The following is a 16,418-nucleotide window of genomic DNA, read 5'->3' as shown; positions in this document are numbered from 1 at the left end:
TAATGATTAAATTTGCCTTATGAGGATATGTTGCGGATAGCCCTGGGGCTAATTATATTTGATGTTAATTCCGGTCTCCCTTGAGTGGTGGTGAGCAAGGAATGAGTCTGCACTCAGGTGATTTCCTGTAAACGTGCTTCCCACCTTAATTTGTAAAATAAAGGAGAGCTGATGATTGGGCAGATAAAAGGGAAGGTGGAGCAGAAGGAGGGGAGAGGAAGGAGAAAATGGAAGAGGGAGAGGACGCAGAGGAGGAGGAAGAAGGAGAAAAGTGGAGCAGAAGCACATGGCCTGGAGAAACTGCACGTTCTAAGGGGTCTCATAAGCTGTGGAAGATGGTAGTGTAGTGGTAGGGCTACCCAATCTAGGCACACAGCATGTTATCTTATTAACTGTGATATGTTTTCATTGTTGGGACATATTTGGGAGGGGATTTACCGCAACAAGGATGTCTTTGTGTTTGCCCAGCTTTCCTTACTGTTTTACAGAAAACACAAAAATGGCTTTGTCATCAACAGTTAATGATTTCTTTGGTTTGGTTTTGGTGTTTTTTGTTGGTGGTGGGTTTTTTGTTTTTGTTTTTGTTTTTTGTGTTTTGTTTTGTTTTGTTTTTGACAGCATTTCACTGAGTAGCCTGAGCTGTCCTGGAACTCACTCTATAGTCCAGGCTGGCCTAGAACTCAAGAGATACTCTTAGTTCTGCCTCCTGAGTGCTTAGATTAAAGCTATACACCACCACTGTCTAGCTTATTGAATACCAGGAACTGGAATTACAGATGCTTGTGAGCCATCATGTGGGTGTTAGAATTGAACCCAGATCCTCTAGAAGAGTAGCCAGTGCTCTTTTATTATTAAATATATTTATTTATTTACTTTGCAACCCAATATTAGCCCTTCCTCTGCTCCCAGTACCATTCCCCATTTCCCTTAGAAGGGAAAGCCCACCTCTGGGTGTCAATCCCCCCCATACACACCCATTCTACTCTGTACCCCACCCCCCACATTAAGTTGCTGTAGGACTAGACATATCCTCTCCCACTGAGGCCAAGGCTGTCCATTTAGGGGCACAGAATCCACAGGCAGACAGACAGGCAGGCAACAGGCTCAGAGACAGCCCCTGCTGACCCACATGAAGACCAAGCTGCTCATCTGCTACATATGTATAGGGGGGCTAGGTCTAGCCTGTGCTCTCCCTTTGGTTGGTGCCTCAGTGTCTGGGGGCCCCCAAGGTTCCAGGTTAGCTGACTCTGTTAGTCTTCCTGTGGAGTCCCTGTCCTCTTTGGCCTCCATCTTTCTCCCAACTCTTCTAAAAGACTCCCTGAGCTCCACCTAAGGTTTGGGTGTGAGTCTCTACATCTCTTCCCATTGGCTGTTGGGTGGAGCCTCTCAGGGGACAGTTAATGCTAGGTCTCTGTGTGCAGACATAGCAGAGTTCTATTAACAGTGTCAGGGATTTGGCTCCTGCCAATGGGATGCAGTCATTGGTTGGCCATTTCCTCAGTGTCTGTTCTATCTTTGTCCCTGCACATCTTGTAGGCAGGACACATTTTGGGTCGAAGGCTTTGTGGCTGAGTTGCTGTCCTTCTCCTTCCCCTGGGAGTCCTGCTTGCAGCCAGTGCTCTTAACCACTGAGCCATCTCTCCAGCCCCAAGATAAAAATTTTAAACTTGTATTTTTTTTTTTTTTTTTTTTTTGGTTTTTCGAGACAGGGTTTCTCTGTATAGCCCTGGCTGTCCTGGAACTCACTTGGTAGACCAGGCTGGCCTCGAACTCAGAAATCCGCCTGCCTCTGCCTCCCGAGTGCTGGGATTAAAGGCCTGCACCACCAGGCCCGGCTTAAACTTGTATTTTTAACTAAATAAATAAAATTGATATTTTCCAATTAACTTTTCACTTAGTGAAGATATCACACATACACAGAGCGAGCAAGCGAGCGAGCGAGCGAGCGAGAGAGAGAGAGAGAGAGAGAGAGAGAACACATACCAAGAAACCTTATATAACTTTCTGTACAGTTTCTGCATTTTTCTTTTGAAAAAAGTAGACAAAAAGTTAATTTTGAAATGTCAGGCCAGAAAGCCTTGTTCACCCATGGCTTTTTGTACTTAATTCACATTCATTGCTGTGACTGCTCTGATCAGAGCTGGGAATGTTGGAGTTTGGATTTTTATTCTACATCCACATAAGACTAGCTAGCCAGAATTAGATTAAAGAGACCCAGCAACTGGAAACCTAGCATCTTAGGATCCTATGACTGTGCTGTTGGCACAAGCAGTGGTTTTTATGTCTGTTTTTGTTTTTGTTTTTGTTTTTGTTTTTTTCTTGTTCTGTTTTATGTTTTAATTGTAATACTTTACATATGTAAAGATAAATGTCTGCCACCTTCTTTACCCTATACCACGTCCTGTCCAGGCCCACTCCCCGGAGTAGTCACTAGCCACATTTGAGTATGAACCAGCCTTGATGATTTCTCTGTATATACATTTTCAGGCATGTGAGATCATAGGATACATAAGGTTTTGTAGCTTTGTCATATTGGAAAAAAAAAAAAACCCTGATTTCTTTAACCTACAAATCATATTTCAAAATATATCATTTAGTATACTTTATTAAGTTTCCACTTTAGAAAAAAAGCAAATTGTATATACTGCCATTCTAGCCTACTTCTCATCCCATTTTCTATTTTGCTATAAAATTCACCGTAGCATTTGCGTTTTGTCCTGATATGCCCTGCCCTGCTCACTTTACTTTGTGCCTCCATCATTTAGCACATCATCCAAATTTCTGAACAGGAATTCCCTATTCTCAGCTTTCTTACATTTAATTTTTTTTTTTTTTTTTTTTTTTTTTGGTCTTTTGACAGTCTGGAGTCATCATGGGACAGTCACCTCTGTAAGAGCCCTGAAGTCTCTGGGTACTTTATAATGCCCACTCCAGGACATAGTGCCTTAGCTACCATCATTTTCTCTCCGATGCATTTAGCACTCCACTCACACATGACATTATAGAGGAGAGACGGGAGCTGACAGTTCATACCTTTCCTTCACTTGCCTGGGATGCACCCCAGGACTGACTGACTATTCTATTTACCACTCTCCACTTGTCTGCAGGTCAAGACATTTTGGTTTATTTGGGAATTTTTTTCCTTTTCAGTGGTTTGTACTACAAACAACTTGATTTTAGCCTGTGGTTGACTGGTTCTATTACTTTTGGCCACTGGTAAAACAGTAATAAGCAGGGCGAGGAACCACAATCCCCCCCACCCCCACCCCAAGGGAACAGCTCCAGCAGCTTGAATCCTTTTGGCCCTACCTCTTCAAATACTACTGCCTCCCAGTCCCCTCTAATTCATGGACCTTTGCGAATATTCCAAGTGTAAATGACAGCCCAGTTGTTGGTGTGTGTGTTTTTCCCTATCTTTTGTTCAGGGAAAGTAATCCCATGTAAGTTTGTTCCTTAATGTTTCACACCGGGTTAAACTATTAGCTGTTTGTTCTTTTTCTGTTTAACAATTTTTGTGATTTTTTTCAAAAACTTCCTCTGTGTTAATTTTTTCAATTTTATTTTCTGTGAGCATATAGAGAAGACACATTCTGTTTTTCTGGATAAATTTATCATCTTTTTCTCTCTTTTTTGCTGCTAGGAATATTGTTAATTCTTAAGAACAAAGGCATGTGCACGTGTGCATATGTATACACGTGCGTGCATGTGTGTGTGTGTGTGTGTGTGTGTGTGCATGTGTGTGTTAAAATATTTGAGAGTGAACTGGAAGGAAACAGCAGGCAGCTTCAAAGCTGAGACCCTGGGATAGGGCCAAGCCCTTCCCAGAGCTCTAATGTCCACTCCTAAGACAAGTAAATGGCTAGCCCAGATGAGAAGTGGGCAAAACTCTCACATTGCAGCCAGGTGTTTCTTGAGAAATTTAATATGCTCATTCTCTGGCGAGCTTGAGTCTGCAGCTCCAAAACAAGTTCTTTGTCATTCCTTCATGCCAGTGCACCTCCAGGAACTTCTCCAGGCTGGGAGTACAGGTGACAGGAATGGCAAGCACATATCATTCGTGGCCCCATATCTTTTTTAAAATTATTTTATTAGATATTTTCTTCATTTACATTTCAAATGCTATCCCGAATATCCCCTATACCCTCCCCCCACCCTGTTCCCCTACCCACTCACTCCCACTTCTTGGCCCTGGCATTCCCCTGTATGTTGTCCCCATATCTTAACTCTGCAAGTTGGAAGCTCCCCACATATATATTGTCCACCAGGTCTTCAATGACCTTCATAGACCTAAACACTCACTGTTTCAAGCAACTTCAAGCAACTTCTTTTTTTTTTTTTTTTTAAGATTTATTTATTTATTATATGTAAGTACACTGTAGCTGTCTTCAGACACTCCAGAAGAGGGAGTCAGATCTCGTTAAGGATGGTTGTGAGCCACCATGTGGTTGCTGGGATTTGAACTCTGCACCTTTGGAAGAGCAGTCGGGTGCTCTTACCTGCTGAGCCATCTCACCAGCCCCTCAAGCAACTTCTAAATCCTGTATATACCTCCAAAGACTTCTTCAGTCTTCTAATTCTGGAAATTACGGGTATTGGCTCTTACTGTTGCTGTTGTCATTTTTATTATTGTTGGTTTTTAATTAGTTAGTTAGTTAGTTTCATGCTTAAGAGTATTTTGTTTGAATGTCTGTATAACATATGTGTGCCTTGTACCCTAGAAGGTCAGAAAAAGATGTTAGATGCCCTAGAACTTGAGTTACAGATGGTTATCAGTTGCCACATGCTGAGAATCAAACCCAGGTCCTCTCAAAGATCAGCCGGTGCTCTTAACTGATAAGTCATCTTTAAGACCCCTTCCTTTGAGTATGTTTTAATTCCTGTACTCCCACTTGATTAGTTATTTCTTGGTGGTCTGGGGTTATAATACATATTATAACTTCAGCACAGATCCAGATGTCTGTTTAATTTCTTTTCTAAATATTGAGTTTTAGAGAGAAACATTTAGAACCAGCATTTCTCCAGCACCTTTTGTATAACATGACAGCTCCACGGCATTGTTAAGGGGAAGGTTCTTGAACTCATGATAGAGAGAACCACCAAAGGCAGAGTCCATAGCAGAGAAAGTAGTAGACTGACCATAGCCAGCAGACTGGACCAGGCCATGAGAGAAGCAGGAACAGAGAAGAGAGAGAGAGAGAGCAAGAAAGAAGACAAGGAGATTGGGCAGAAGAAAGGATAGCAATGTTACAAGAATGAGCAGCTTGACAGGAGGGTAGGGGAGGGTGTGAGAAGACCTTACAAGAGCCTGGATGCCACCAGCACAGAGGTGACATGTACCACAGGGTTTTGTGATTCTGAGGGAGCCTGGAGGTCACAATGGTCATTTGTCCCTCCTGGCAGAGGTAAGGGAAATGGCTCCTTTGGTAGAGTGGAACCAGCCTCACAACTTCCCGAGGAGGGCTGGCTTTTATCTAACAACCAGAATTTGGGAAATGGAGTTTCCTTTGGACCTGATAACATTTAACTAAATTTTTCTTGACAAAAGAGAGTTCCAGGACAGCCAGAGCTACACAGAGAAACCCTGTCTCAAATAAATAAATAAATAAATAAATAAATACTCTATTGATTGGCAGGGGGATCACTGAGATTCAGCCCAGCTCCACCTGACACATGACTTGTAGTTAGAAAAGATTCACTTACTTCAGAGATGGGAGTGATTGTGGAAAGAAAAGGTAAACAACATGGAGTGGAGAAGGGTCTTTTGGAATACTTTGAAGTAAGAACAGTATTGAGAATTACATAAATCTGTGAGGTTTTCGGATACCGAATATTGAGGAGTAGACATATTGTTTATTTGATCATGCAAAATTCTTGAGTTCTCCAATATGGAGATTTTTTAAATTGATTTAAAGAGATTTCAGGGAAGATTTTTCAGAAAATCAAGTTTGGTTCTTCATTTTGTTAATCTTTAATCTCAGTTTTATTTTGAATGAAAAAAATTTTTTTTTCCTTCACACTTCAGATGTTTGTTCCTTCCACCTTCCTGGCTTGCACTGATCAATCATTTTTTGCTTGTAAATCTCACCTATCTAAGACACCAAGCTTATTAACATTGCCATTTAGGACTGGGCCCCCCACCACCACCATGTGTGTTCTACTCTGTTCATGCTGCTTCCTCTCCATAGTATCATCATGAGTATACAGGGCAGAACTTTAAATTCATGACACATATATGTGTATAAAGTATTTGTCTTGGGGTTTCTGCTGCTGTGAAGAGACACCATGACCATAGGAACTCTTCTAAAGAATTTTATCAGGACTGGTTTACAGGTCAGTGGTTTAGTCCGTTGTCACCATGATGGGAAGTATGGCAGCACATGGGCCAACATGGTAGCTGAGAGTTCTACATCTGGATAAGGTAGCAGTTGGAAGAGAGAGTAACACTGGGCCAGGCTTGGGCATCTGAAACCCCAAAGTCCATTCCAGTGACACACTTCCTCCAACAAGGACACATCTATTTCAACAAGGCCATACCTCCCAACAGTGCCCATCTCTATGAGCCTATGGGGGCCATTTTCAATCAAACCACCACAATACTATTATGATACTATAATTTATTTTTCTTTGCCTGTGTCCCTGACAATAGACATTTGAGAGGTTCACTGTTACTGACATCCTGTAAATAAGAGATTGACAAAGAAATCCCTATAATTTGGAAATTAGGAACTAATAAGTACTGGGATACATATTGAAACCTCTTCTTGACTTATTGTGTGAAAAATACTCTATCTGGCAGTAAAGATTAAAGAAACAATGGTTTCCATATCCAATGATAAACCACAAGACCTTTCTTGTATTTTTGGTTGCTATGGAGCTAGCCATGCAGCCTCTGCCCTGCCTGGAAGCTTTGCCTACACCTCCATTGCCCCCTGGGGGCACTAATGACTGGAGAAGCTAAGTCTCCCTCCATCACTCCATGAGCCTGGAAGCCCCAGGTCATTCTCTCTGGCATTTCACAGCCAGAAGGATTAATTGTCAGTCTTGTGGGTTTTACTGTGTTAGTAGCTGGGCCAGGAGAGCTGTTGTTTATCTCTCTTGGCTGAGCAGCTAATTAGCATCCACATGTGTTCCTGACTAGAGAGTGCCCTGTTGAGAAGCTGGTGTGACTTAGATTTTTCAGTAATTAATATCAGAGAGGATAGGGTCATGTCCCTGTCACTGCCACCCTGCACAACGGGGACTTCTCAGCTCTTTTCTCCCCCTCAAGGCTTGCCTTTATAGCTGCCTCACTGTCTAAACACCCACTATCATGAGCTCAGGACACCAATTTCAGTAAAACAGAGCAAGTGTGGCACCACTTCCCAGTGCCACCAGAAATTTACCTTCAGACTGGTACACACTGTGAAATGGCCCTTTGTGGGGCTCTCATCTCAGTTCTTCTTCCCTGTCCTCTTTGAGGGTACTGGCCATTTCAGATGGGAAGTTAAAGGGATGCTCTTTTCTTCAGGCCTATCTGTCATCTTGAGCTTGCCCAAAAAAGCAAAGAAGAAAGAAGAGGTTATGAGAAGGATGGTTGATGGAAAAGGCCTGGTTCGGAGGCTGCTCAGAAGTGGGCCTTGGCAGCAGTTTATACACCTCTCCTTCTCCTTCTCCTTCTCCTTCTCCTTCTCCTTCTCCTTCTCCTTCTCCTTCTCCTTCTCCTTCTCCTTCTCCTTCTCCTTCTCCTTCTCCTTCNTTCTCCTTCTCCTTCTCCTTCTCCTTCTCCTTCTCCTTCTCCTTCTCCTTCTCCTTCTCCTTCTCCTTCTCCTTCTCCTTCTCCTTCTCCCTCTCTCTCTCTCTTCCTATTCCTATCTCTCTTCCCACTGACACATCTCCAGAGGAGACTCAGACAGCATTGGTACACAAACACAAGGCCTTAGCTTGGCCCAAGGGTGCTTTGCCTCTGAAGTCTGCCTGGATCAGGAGAAGAAGTCAGAAGGAGTCTAACAGCCAGACCTTTCCCTGGAGGGCAAGGCTGTGCCATCATCTAGGAAATGGTGAACTGACTAATGACCCCTCCTTCTGGGATGATTTGAAAATCATTCCCTCGAATACTTCATAGCACATAAGCAGTTCATTTCTTAAAATCTGAGCCTGAGAAAATAAAGGATAAAAATGGCATCTATTAGTTTTTCTTCAGAGTAGTTTAAAATTTCACTTTTTGAGCCGGTTTGGTAATTGAATGAAGTCTGGGTGGGTTTTCCTGTGAATCCAAATCTTGATGCCAACTCAGCCTCCCTCTGCCTTTCTCCCCTCTCTAAGCAGCACAGTACTTTTACATCTAAGGCATTCTGTACTCTCTCAGGCTGTCCTCAAGATTCCAATCGACTCCAACAGCCTTCTCCAGTAATTTTATTCAAAAAAAGGTTAAGATCACATTTTTAAAATTCAATTCAAATGCATCTCTTTCTCTAAAATAGCTGCAGAGTGAAGCCAATCCTTATGATTGCTTTGTAAAGATCTGACTTTTAAAGTTGCATTCCTTTGGGGTTCTGTATGGAATATATGTTCTAGCATTGATCTACAACAGCAAGAAAGGACATTCACCACATATTGTAGTAAAAAGTAATTGGGGTGTTTCTATCCCACCTTGGATCATTTAGCTCCCAAATAAAAGACATAAAACCCTTAATAAGACTTACAGCACTAGAGCTGGGGAGATGTCAACCCCCTATGCTAGTTTGTCTACCTCCCTATCAGTAACCCCAAGATATAACTTGCCGTGTTCTGTCCTACTCCTACTGACCAGCCCTCATGGCCACGTTCTCACAATCTACCTACCACCCCATGGTGTTTTCCTCTCCCCTCTCCCTCTCCCCTCTCCCCTCCTCTTCTTTTGGTCTCTGCTTCAGACCCCAAGCCCAGGAACCAAAGCCCTGACTACCTCTCTTCTGCCCAGCGTCAGGCTGTAGGCATCTTTATTCAACCAATATTTTTAAATTAAGGAACAAAATTACACAGCATCATTTGGCGCACATGAGGATCTCCTCATCCCTAGGAATAACCAGACCTTGGGGGCCAGTATTTATCATAATACATAGCAACAGACCAAGCCTCACCAATCACCAATTTAACCAAAGGTTAACTTTAAGAACAATGTGGCTTGCTTTTCAGTGAAAAATAAAATAAAATAAAATGCTACCACTTCTATAAATCCTTGTTATCTACTTTCAGAGAGTCTATGCTTTTGAAATTCCAGCTTCTTCGTGCTATTGAAATTGTTGGTTCTTGACACAGTGCGGGCAGGGTAACTAACCCACACAGTCTTGGGTGCAGGTCTTAGTTGGGAGCTGGAGGGAGTCTTATAACTGACAGCCTGTTCCACAAATTTTCAGGTATACCTTCTCCAGCAAGCTGTTATTTCCATGATGGTCCTATTACAGCCCCACAGTGTATCATTATATCATCTTAGCCACAGCTAGGTTCGAAGCGGTGAGATCAATCTAAACCGTTAGTATTTGGATAAAGTTGGGGAGAGAATGTGCATGCAGTCCTACTGTGCCTCAGGATGTCCAGTGGAGTAAAACATAGGAAAGTAGTGAGACATCCGGAGGAGGGACCTAGCTGGTGGGTGGGGTCTGCCTATGAGTGGCACCACTTCTAAATGGACTTCTTTGTTTCCAGGCAACGTCCTGCTCTTGGAGAATGTCTGGCTTCCTTAGCAGCTGCTATCCCTGTGGCCTTTCTGGAGCCCAGCCTTACCCGCTATAATCCCCTCTCAGTCTTCAACACCAAAACACCCAGGGAGCGGTCTAGTAAGTATCAACCCGGGGAGCAGCCAGGGAGGGGGCAGGATAGAACCATAGCTCTGGAGTATGTTGGTTTACATGCTGTGTTATTAACTACTTTTCTTGTACCAGATAAAACATCACAAGGTAAAACAGGTTTTTTTTATTTCAGCTTGTGATTTAAGAAGTTCATTCTCTGAAGGCAGAGAAGGCATGGAGGTAAAAGTTGTGAGGCAGCTAGCTAGTCACGTTGTAGTCACGTTGTGGCCACGTTGAGAAAGAGGGAGACTAATGTTGGCTCCCTACTCACTTTCTCCTTTTTATTCACTCTGAGCCCCTAGCCCATGGAGTGGTGCTGCCTATAATCAGGGGGAGTCTTCCCTCCTCAGCAAAACTTCTCTGGTAATCCCCTGTCAGGCCTATCTACAGAGGATTCTAAATCTCACTAAGTTAGCAAGGTTAATCATCACAATGTGAAAGTAGGTCAGGAGCCGGGCGTGGTGGCGCACGCCTTTAGTCCCAGCACTCGGGAGGCAGAGGCAGGCGAATTTCTGAGTTCAAGGCCAGCCTGGTCTACAAAGTGAGTTTCAGGACAGCCTGGGCTGTACAGAGAAACCCTGTCTCGAAAAAGCCAAAAAACTAAAGGAAGAAAGAAAGAAAGAAAGAAAGAAAGAAAGAAAGAAAGAAAGAAAGTAAGTCAGTGGGTCTGAGTTAGAGACCAGATATTGTCTGTATCTTGTTGGAGAAATGATCTTGAAAACAACTTTTTTGATGATTAGACTTTTGATAGTTCTTTCATTCTGAGGAGACAGTCTAGGTGGATTCTCGCGTCCTGACATCTCAAGACCTTGAGGTCTTTTGTCTCCCCCCAGGTCTTCATTTCTTGTCTGAGCCTAGGGACATGACTACTTTTGTCTAGTCTTTAGTCAGAGTGCCATCACAAAGTACCATATGCATAGTAACAGCCTAAGTATAGTCTTCAAAAGAAAGTTGTTCTTCAGTAGGACACTGAGCACATATTATCTACCATCACAGAAAATAAGACATTGAATAGCACCAAAAGGAATTGTAGTTATACAAGAAAGAGATTTTTTTAACAGAAGAGTTGACATGCAATAAGTTCTATAACAGAGACTGGTAAAGTATGTACATAGGACAAATTTGGCCCACAGCCTATTTTTTTACAAATAAAGATTCATCGGAAAATAACCAATAACCATTAAAGCTAAAATGCAAATCAAGTTGTAATCCTTCTTCTGGAGAGTGAAAACAAATACCCTCATATTTGGATTCATTGCCATATTAGTAAGATTGTTACCAGGAGCCCACTAGAGATGACCACTCAGACAGTTTATAACCAGTTAAAAGTCTTTATTCCCTCTAGCTGGGACTACACTGAAGTAATCGGGACCCAAGTATGGTGCCAACTGTTTAGATTTAGGGGTTGTAGAGGTAAAAAAAACACATCATGGTATCTTGCTGACAGCTGCACAGGAAGGTTTTGTGCAAACAAGCAGTTTAACAGGAGCTAAGTAGTTAGCTGGAGGGAAAGGTTTGCAGGCAGTTTAACAGACGGTAAGCTAGCTCAGGCATCTTGACCTTAGGTTCCTAGTATAGAGTTGGAATTCTATTTACATGGGATTCTCTATCAAGAAGATTCTAGTTAAACCTGAAATGGCTTCATTAAGAATACAGGATGGAGAAAGCTCTGTACTGTCTTGGGATGGCACAAGATGACACAAGATGTCACAAGATGATAGGCTCAAATAAAAACTCTTCAATAGCTTTATTTTTAGTAAAGCTTGAATTCCAATAGAACTATACTGATTTGATGAAATCTGAAGCCCAAACTGCCAAATTATAGGCCTTGCCATGTCAGGAGAAAAAAAAAAATAGAGTAAATCATTTTAAACTATAGTCCATCTCGTCTAGAGACAAGGTTTTCTTAAATTATGGATATATACTACAAATGAACAGCTATACTCCATAAAAGTTCCTTTTATTTCAGGTGCTCTTTCTCAAACTGTCATGAGGTCCTAAGCACACCTTGTCACCACTGTCCTTCTAATCTAGAATGCAGCGTGCTAAACTACAGCAGTTTCAGTCTTTATTGCTTATTTCACATACTAAGAATACCCTACCCCAACTCCCCCCAAAAAAAGGATCCCAGGATAATTTAGGTTAAGACCACTAATAAAATTCTACTGAATTAGAATAACAGTGGGAACTAGAGGCTGGCATTTGATATGCACCACAGGTATTCATTCACCCATAGAAAACCAGATGCCCCATTCACCAAAGACAAGGGAAGATGAGAGAAGTGGCTCTCTCTGGCAGGCAGAAACCTATTTCACAGGTTATTGCTGTGTGCCAAGTTTGAGCTGAGTCCATACTGTCATTTTGGGGGCACTTTGGCCTTTTAGGGACCTTTGAACCTAATGCCTTTTTCTATCAGCAACACTGAGACTTGACCACCAAGACTCCTGCTTTTCACAGTTGGTTTAAATAAGCAATGAATGAATGCTGAGCATCTCTGTGGTTCTTTCTAAAGTCATATCTGCATCAAAATGAATTTTGGGATTTGTGAATTACCTGAAGAGTAACTGATAGTTTAATGGACCAAAAGACTGTAGACTTCATTCATTACAAAATGGGTGGCCTAAGGAGAAAAGGAGAGGAAGGAATGTTTAAGATAACAATGATGGCATGTTTTGTTTTTGTTTTTTGTTTTTTGTTTTTTTAATGTATGGATTGATTTATAGCATCAATCTTCCAACAAGAAAATGTTTAATACCGTTTTGTGACACTTATTCAAACTGGCATAAATCCTTAGTCACATGGAGATAGCCTATTAGAGTATGGGGTTGACAAAATTATCCTGTCACCAGCCACCTTGCTTACTTTCCATACCCTGTTTGAATAATCAGCCACTGAGAAAAGAGGTCCAATTCCAGTGTAAGCTATCAGCCTGCCTTGCAAAGGGACAGTGCTCTTTGGGTGAAGAGCTGCTGGGAGAAATGAATAAAGTACTTTCGAATCTTACTCAGTGGTTGTCAGAGTCACTTGGTTGGTGTATTAAAGATCTCCAAGCCCTACCACTGCCACTGGTATGTCTAACTCAGTAGACCTGGAGTAAGGCCTGAGGACCTACATCTCTGATATGTTTCCAGGGAATACAGCTGCAGCAAGTAAGAGGCCCTCACCATGAGAACCGTTATATAAAAGCTACAAGGGCAGTATGTTCCAATGACTTTTCCCAACACTCTTGTGTCTGCTGCTAATAAGGTTCCTTTGAGGCTGACTTCAGGTAGCTAACATACCAGAATTCGCTCTTTGAGATTATCGTGTGACATTTGGAGCCCCAAAACACCCTGTGAATCATAAATGTTGGTCCCATTCAAGGACCAATTATTGTATGTATAAATAACTTCTAAAGGTCATTATCATGACTGCAGTGTACCAACCTTAAGCAACTTCTTGTTCTTCTTATATGGGAGAAAGAAGTGTCTATGGTGATAATTATGTATGTGACTTTTAAACACACACACCTGAGCTTTCTTATATATAACTATAATAGCAAATAAGTGTGTCAACTGTAATAGCAAATAAGTGTGTCAGTTGCCTGTGGTGGTTGATATTGTTCTGAATGTGAAGCTCCTGGTGCAAAGTTTGACTTCTCAGCATTTAACTATTTTCTCTGATAGTGTATATGTAAAATCACCTTGTGTATAAGGGTCTCCCAGGATTCCCAGGTTGTCACCCATGTTTTCTGATGCACCGAGCAAGGTCCTTTGTCAACATCCAACATCAGCAATACAAAAGAAAAGAAATCTAATCCTCTCTGAAATAGTACTGAATTCTAGTTTCATTTCATCCTGGGTGCCCCTATCCAGTGACCTCAGTCATACAAAATGGAGAAAAGGGAGTTAACTCACTAGACCCAGTAAATATGCTTTCTTAAAAAGCAAAGTGAGTGACAGACAGAAAGTCACTTAAGTCACCTGAAGTTATTGATCATTGCTGTTGTAAAGGCATAGAATCAATCCAGGAGCATTTTTTTCCTCAGTGTATTTTGAACTAGGTGCTAAGTATTAGAGCCTGTAGCTCAGCTGCAGCGATGTTAGATGGGATATTTTCCTTCCCCTTCTGTGGATGTACAGAAATGATCGGGATGACTGATTGAAATAGAATTTGGCATTTGAACATTGAGTTATTTTGCTCTGGATGCTACTATTTTTTGCAGTGGACACACTGAGGTCCCAATAGTCAGGCCAGGAGGGACTAGCAAAGGATCTGTTTGTCACAAAGTAGTCTTATGCACTGTCCCTCAACCAGTGTCTCCATTGTACTGCTTTAAGCTATATTTTTTTAACTTCAATGTGACATTTAGGAAAATACCCCTGGAAACTACAGCCTACATACACCACCCAGGTCCTGAGGCTGCTCTCCTCCACGCTAATTCCTTGAAGGCTCTGCAGTGGAAACTTATATGTAAAGACCAAAAGAATGGTACACTACATCACTCTGCTTTTGACTCACTGTGCCTTTCTTCTTCCTGTACTTTCTCGGTCAGTTCTGGGGATGCCAGACAAGGTGGAGGACATGTGTCCTGACATCCCCCAGCTGGAAGGGCTGATGAAGGAAATCAATGACTTGGCCGAGTCAGGTGCCCGGTACACTGAGATGCCCCATGTCATTGAAGTAATCTTGCCCATGCTCTGCAACTACCTGTCCTACTGGTGGGAGCGGGGACCTGAGAACCTACCCCCCAGCACAGGACCCTGCTGCACCAAGGTCACGTCTGAACACCTCAGCCTCATCCTGGGCAACATTCTGAAAATCATCAACAACAACCTGGGCATTGATGAGGCCTCCTGGATGAAGCGCATCGCAGGTACCAATACTCTTTCTCTCACCGTCTTCGGCTCTACAGTTAAGGCAGCCAGAGTCTCTTCTTAACTCTTTTACTAATTCTGTGATGATTTTGAGCAAGTTCTGTTCTGTGTTTTAATCTTCTACCTCCCATTTGCTTAGCAGTCAACTTGAATCAGGGGATGAAGACCAATTTGTAGAGTATTTGCTTAGCATGTATGAGTCCCTGGGTTCAATCCTCAGCCCTGCATAGACCAGGCATGTTAGCACACCCCTGTAACATGGGCTCTTGGGAGGCAGAGGTAGGAATTCAAGGCCAGCCTGAGACATGTATCAAACAAAAACAGCACAATAAACTGAATGCCATGCTTTCCTCAAGCCCTTACCCCCATGCTACTCTCCTGCTAATCCAGACCCCTCAGGTCCCCAAGAAGCCCTGTAGATCAGCTGCCCTCCTCTGTGATGACCTTTACCTTATTTGTTTTGGGTGCTTCAGAAACCCATTGGCAGTTGGGCGTGGTGGTGCACGCCTTTAATTACAGTACTTGGGAGGCAGAGGCAGGCGAATTTCTGAGTTCAAGGCCAGCCTGGTCTACAGAGTGAGTTCTAGGACAGCCAGGACTATACAGAGAACCCTGTCTCAAAAAACAAGAAAAGAAAAAAAGAAAAAAGAAAAAAAGAAATCCATTGCTTTTTTGTTACTAATTATCTATAATTTATTGGTAAGTAACCCTTTGCATTTTGTACTTTTATATAAAACTCACATTCCCCAATGTCATTCAGCATTTGTATTTCTAAGACTGGCTTGAATGTAGCTAACAGTAGCAGCACTTTGCTTTGTTACTTTTTTTTTTTTAAATTTTCTCCCTTTCTTTGTATCCTCTTTAACTCCTGGCATGCAATAAGCTCTAAATAAATGCTATTAGCCAATTTTCTGTTCTTGAAGCCACCTAAAGAGGGAAACTTTTGGAAAATGAATGTATGCCCCACAGTCAAGAAATCATGAATGCATGAATATTTAGTACCCTGCCTGTCACACTAGAGTCTGGGCAATCCGATCTGCACTGTGGAAAATCATTGTTTTTGATGGAACTTCAGTTCAGGTCAGGGAGTCCACTTGTCACAGCTTTGTGCATCCAACCTCCTGGACCATGAAATGGCAATGCTAGTCTTCAGGGAGCACAACACTGAATGGTGACCTCTACTGGCAAATGCATAGACACATTTCTAGAAGAACAAGTGGGACGTAGTCCTACATCCTCTCAGTCTCAGAAATGAACTGAGATTAAAATTGCAACTACTTTGACTGCTGGATAATGCAGACCCTGTGAACAGATAATAAACAGGGTAGACAGTCCCTTATTGCCAATTACCCTTAAAATGTTGTTAATCCTAAGGCAATTTAGTGGATTCTTATAGTGTGAGTTAAGGGAAAGTCAAGGATCAGAAAATCTGTTCCCTTCCTCCCAGACTGTGAGAGTTTCCTGTCACTCAGTGGAGGAGAACACTGATGAAAACAGAATTGTAGCTGTCCTTCCTGCAGCAAATTCAGAGCTTATTCAGTGAGGCCACTTAACTCCTGGCGACTAATGCAAGTCAGTTTTAAGGACCTAATTTCAGCTCAGTAAAGCAGTGGGCCTGTGCCTTGGAGATCGCTGAGAAGTCAGGACTCCATGGTTAATGCATGTCATCAAAAAAGGTACCTTTGCCATCTCCAGTTGAAGCTCTCCCTTCCTCCTTTAATAGAAAAGCCAAGTGTAAGGGGAAGATGGGATGTAA

The 16,418-nt window shown here is 42.3% G+C and overlaps 1 protein-coding gene across 1 annotated transcript in view; it reads left to right on the top strand.

The window, feature by feature from the left end:
- Ryr3 (ryanodine receptor 3) overlaps window positions 1–16,418 on the top strand; it is a 525,260-nt gene that overhangs the window by 439,021 nt on the left and 69,821 nt on the right. Inside the window, 2 exon segments of the mRNA XM_029536054.1 lie at window positions 9,664–9,794; window positions 14,341–14,661. Of these exon segments, the coding sequence (XP_029391914.1) occupies window positions 9,664–9,794; window positions 14,341–14,661 (452 nt within the window).

This window comes from Mus pahari, chromosome 3, assembly GCF_900095145.1.
Source record: "Mus pahari chromosome 3, PAHARI_EIJ_v1.1, whole genome shotgun sequence".
Lineage (NCBI taxonomy): Eukaryota > Metazoa > Chordata > Mammalia > Rodentia > Muridae > Mus > Mus pahari.
This window is presented reverse-complemented; position numbering and strand designations above follow the sequence as displayed.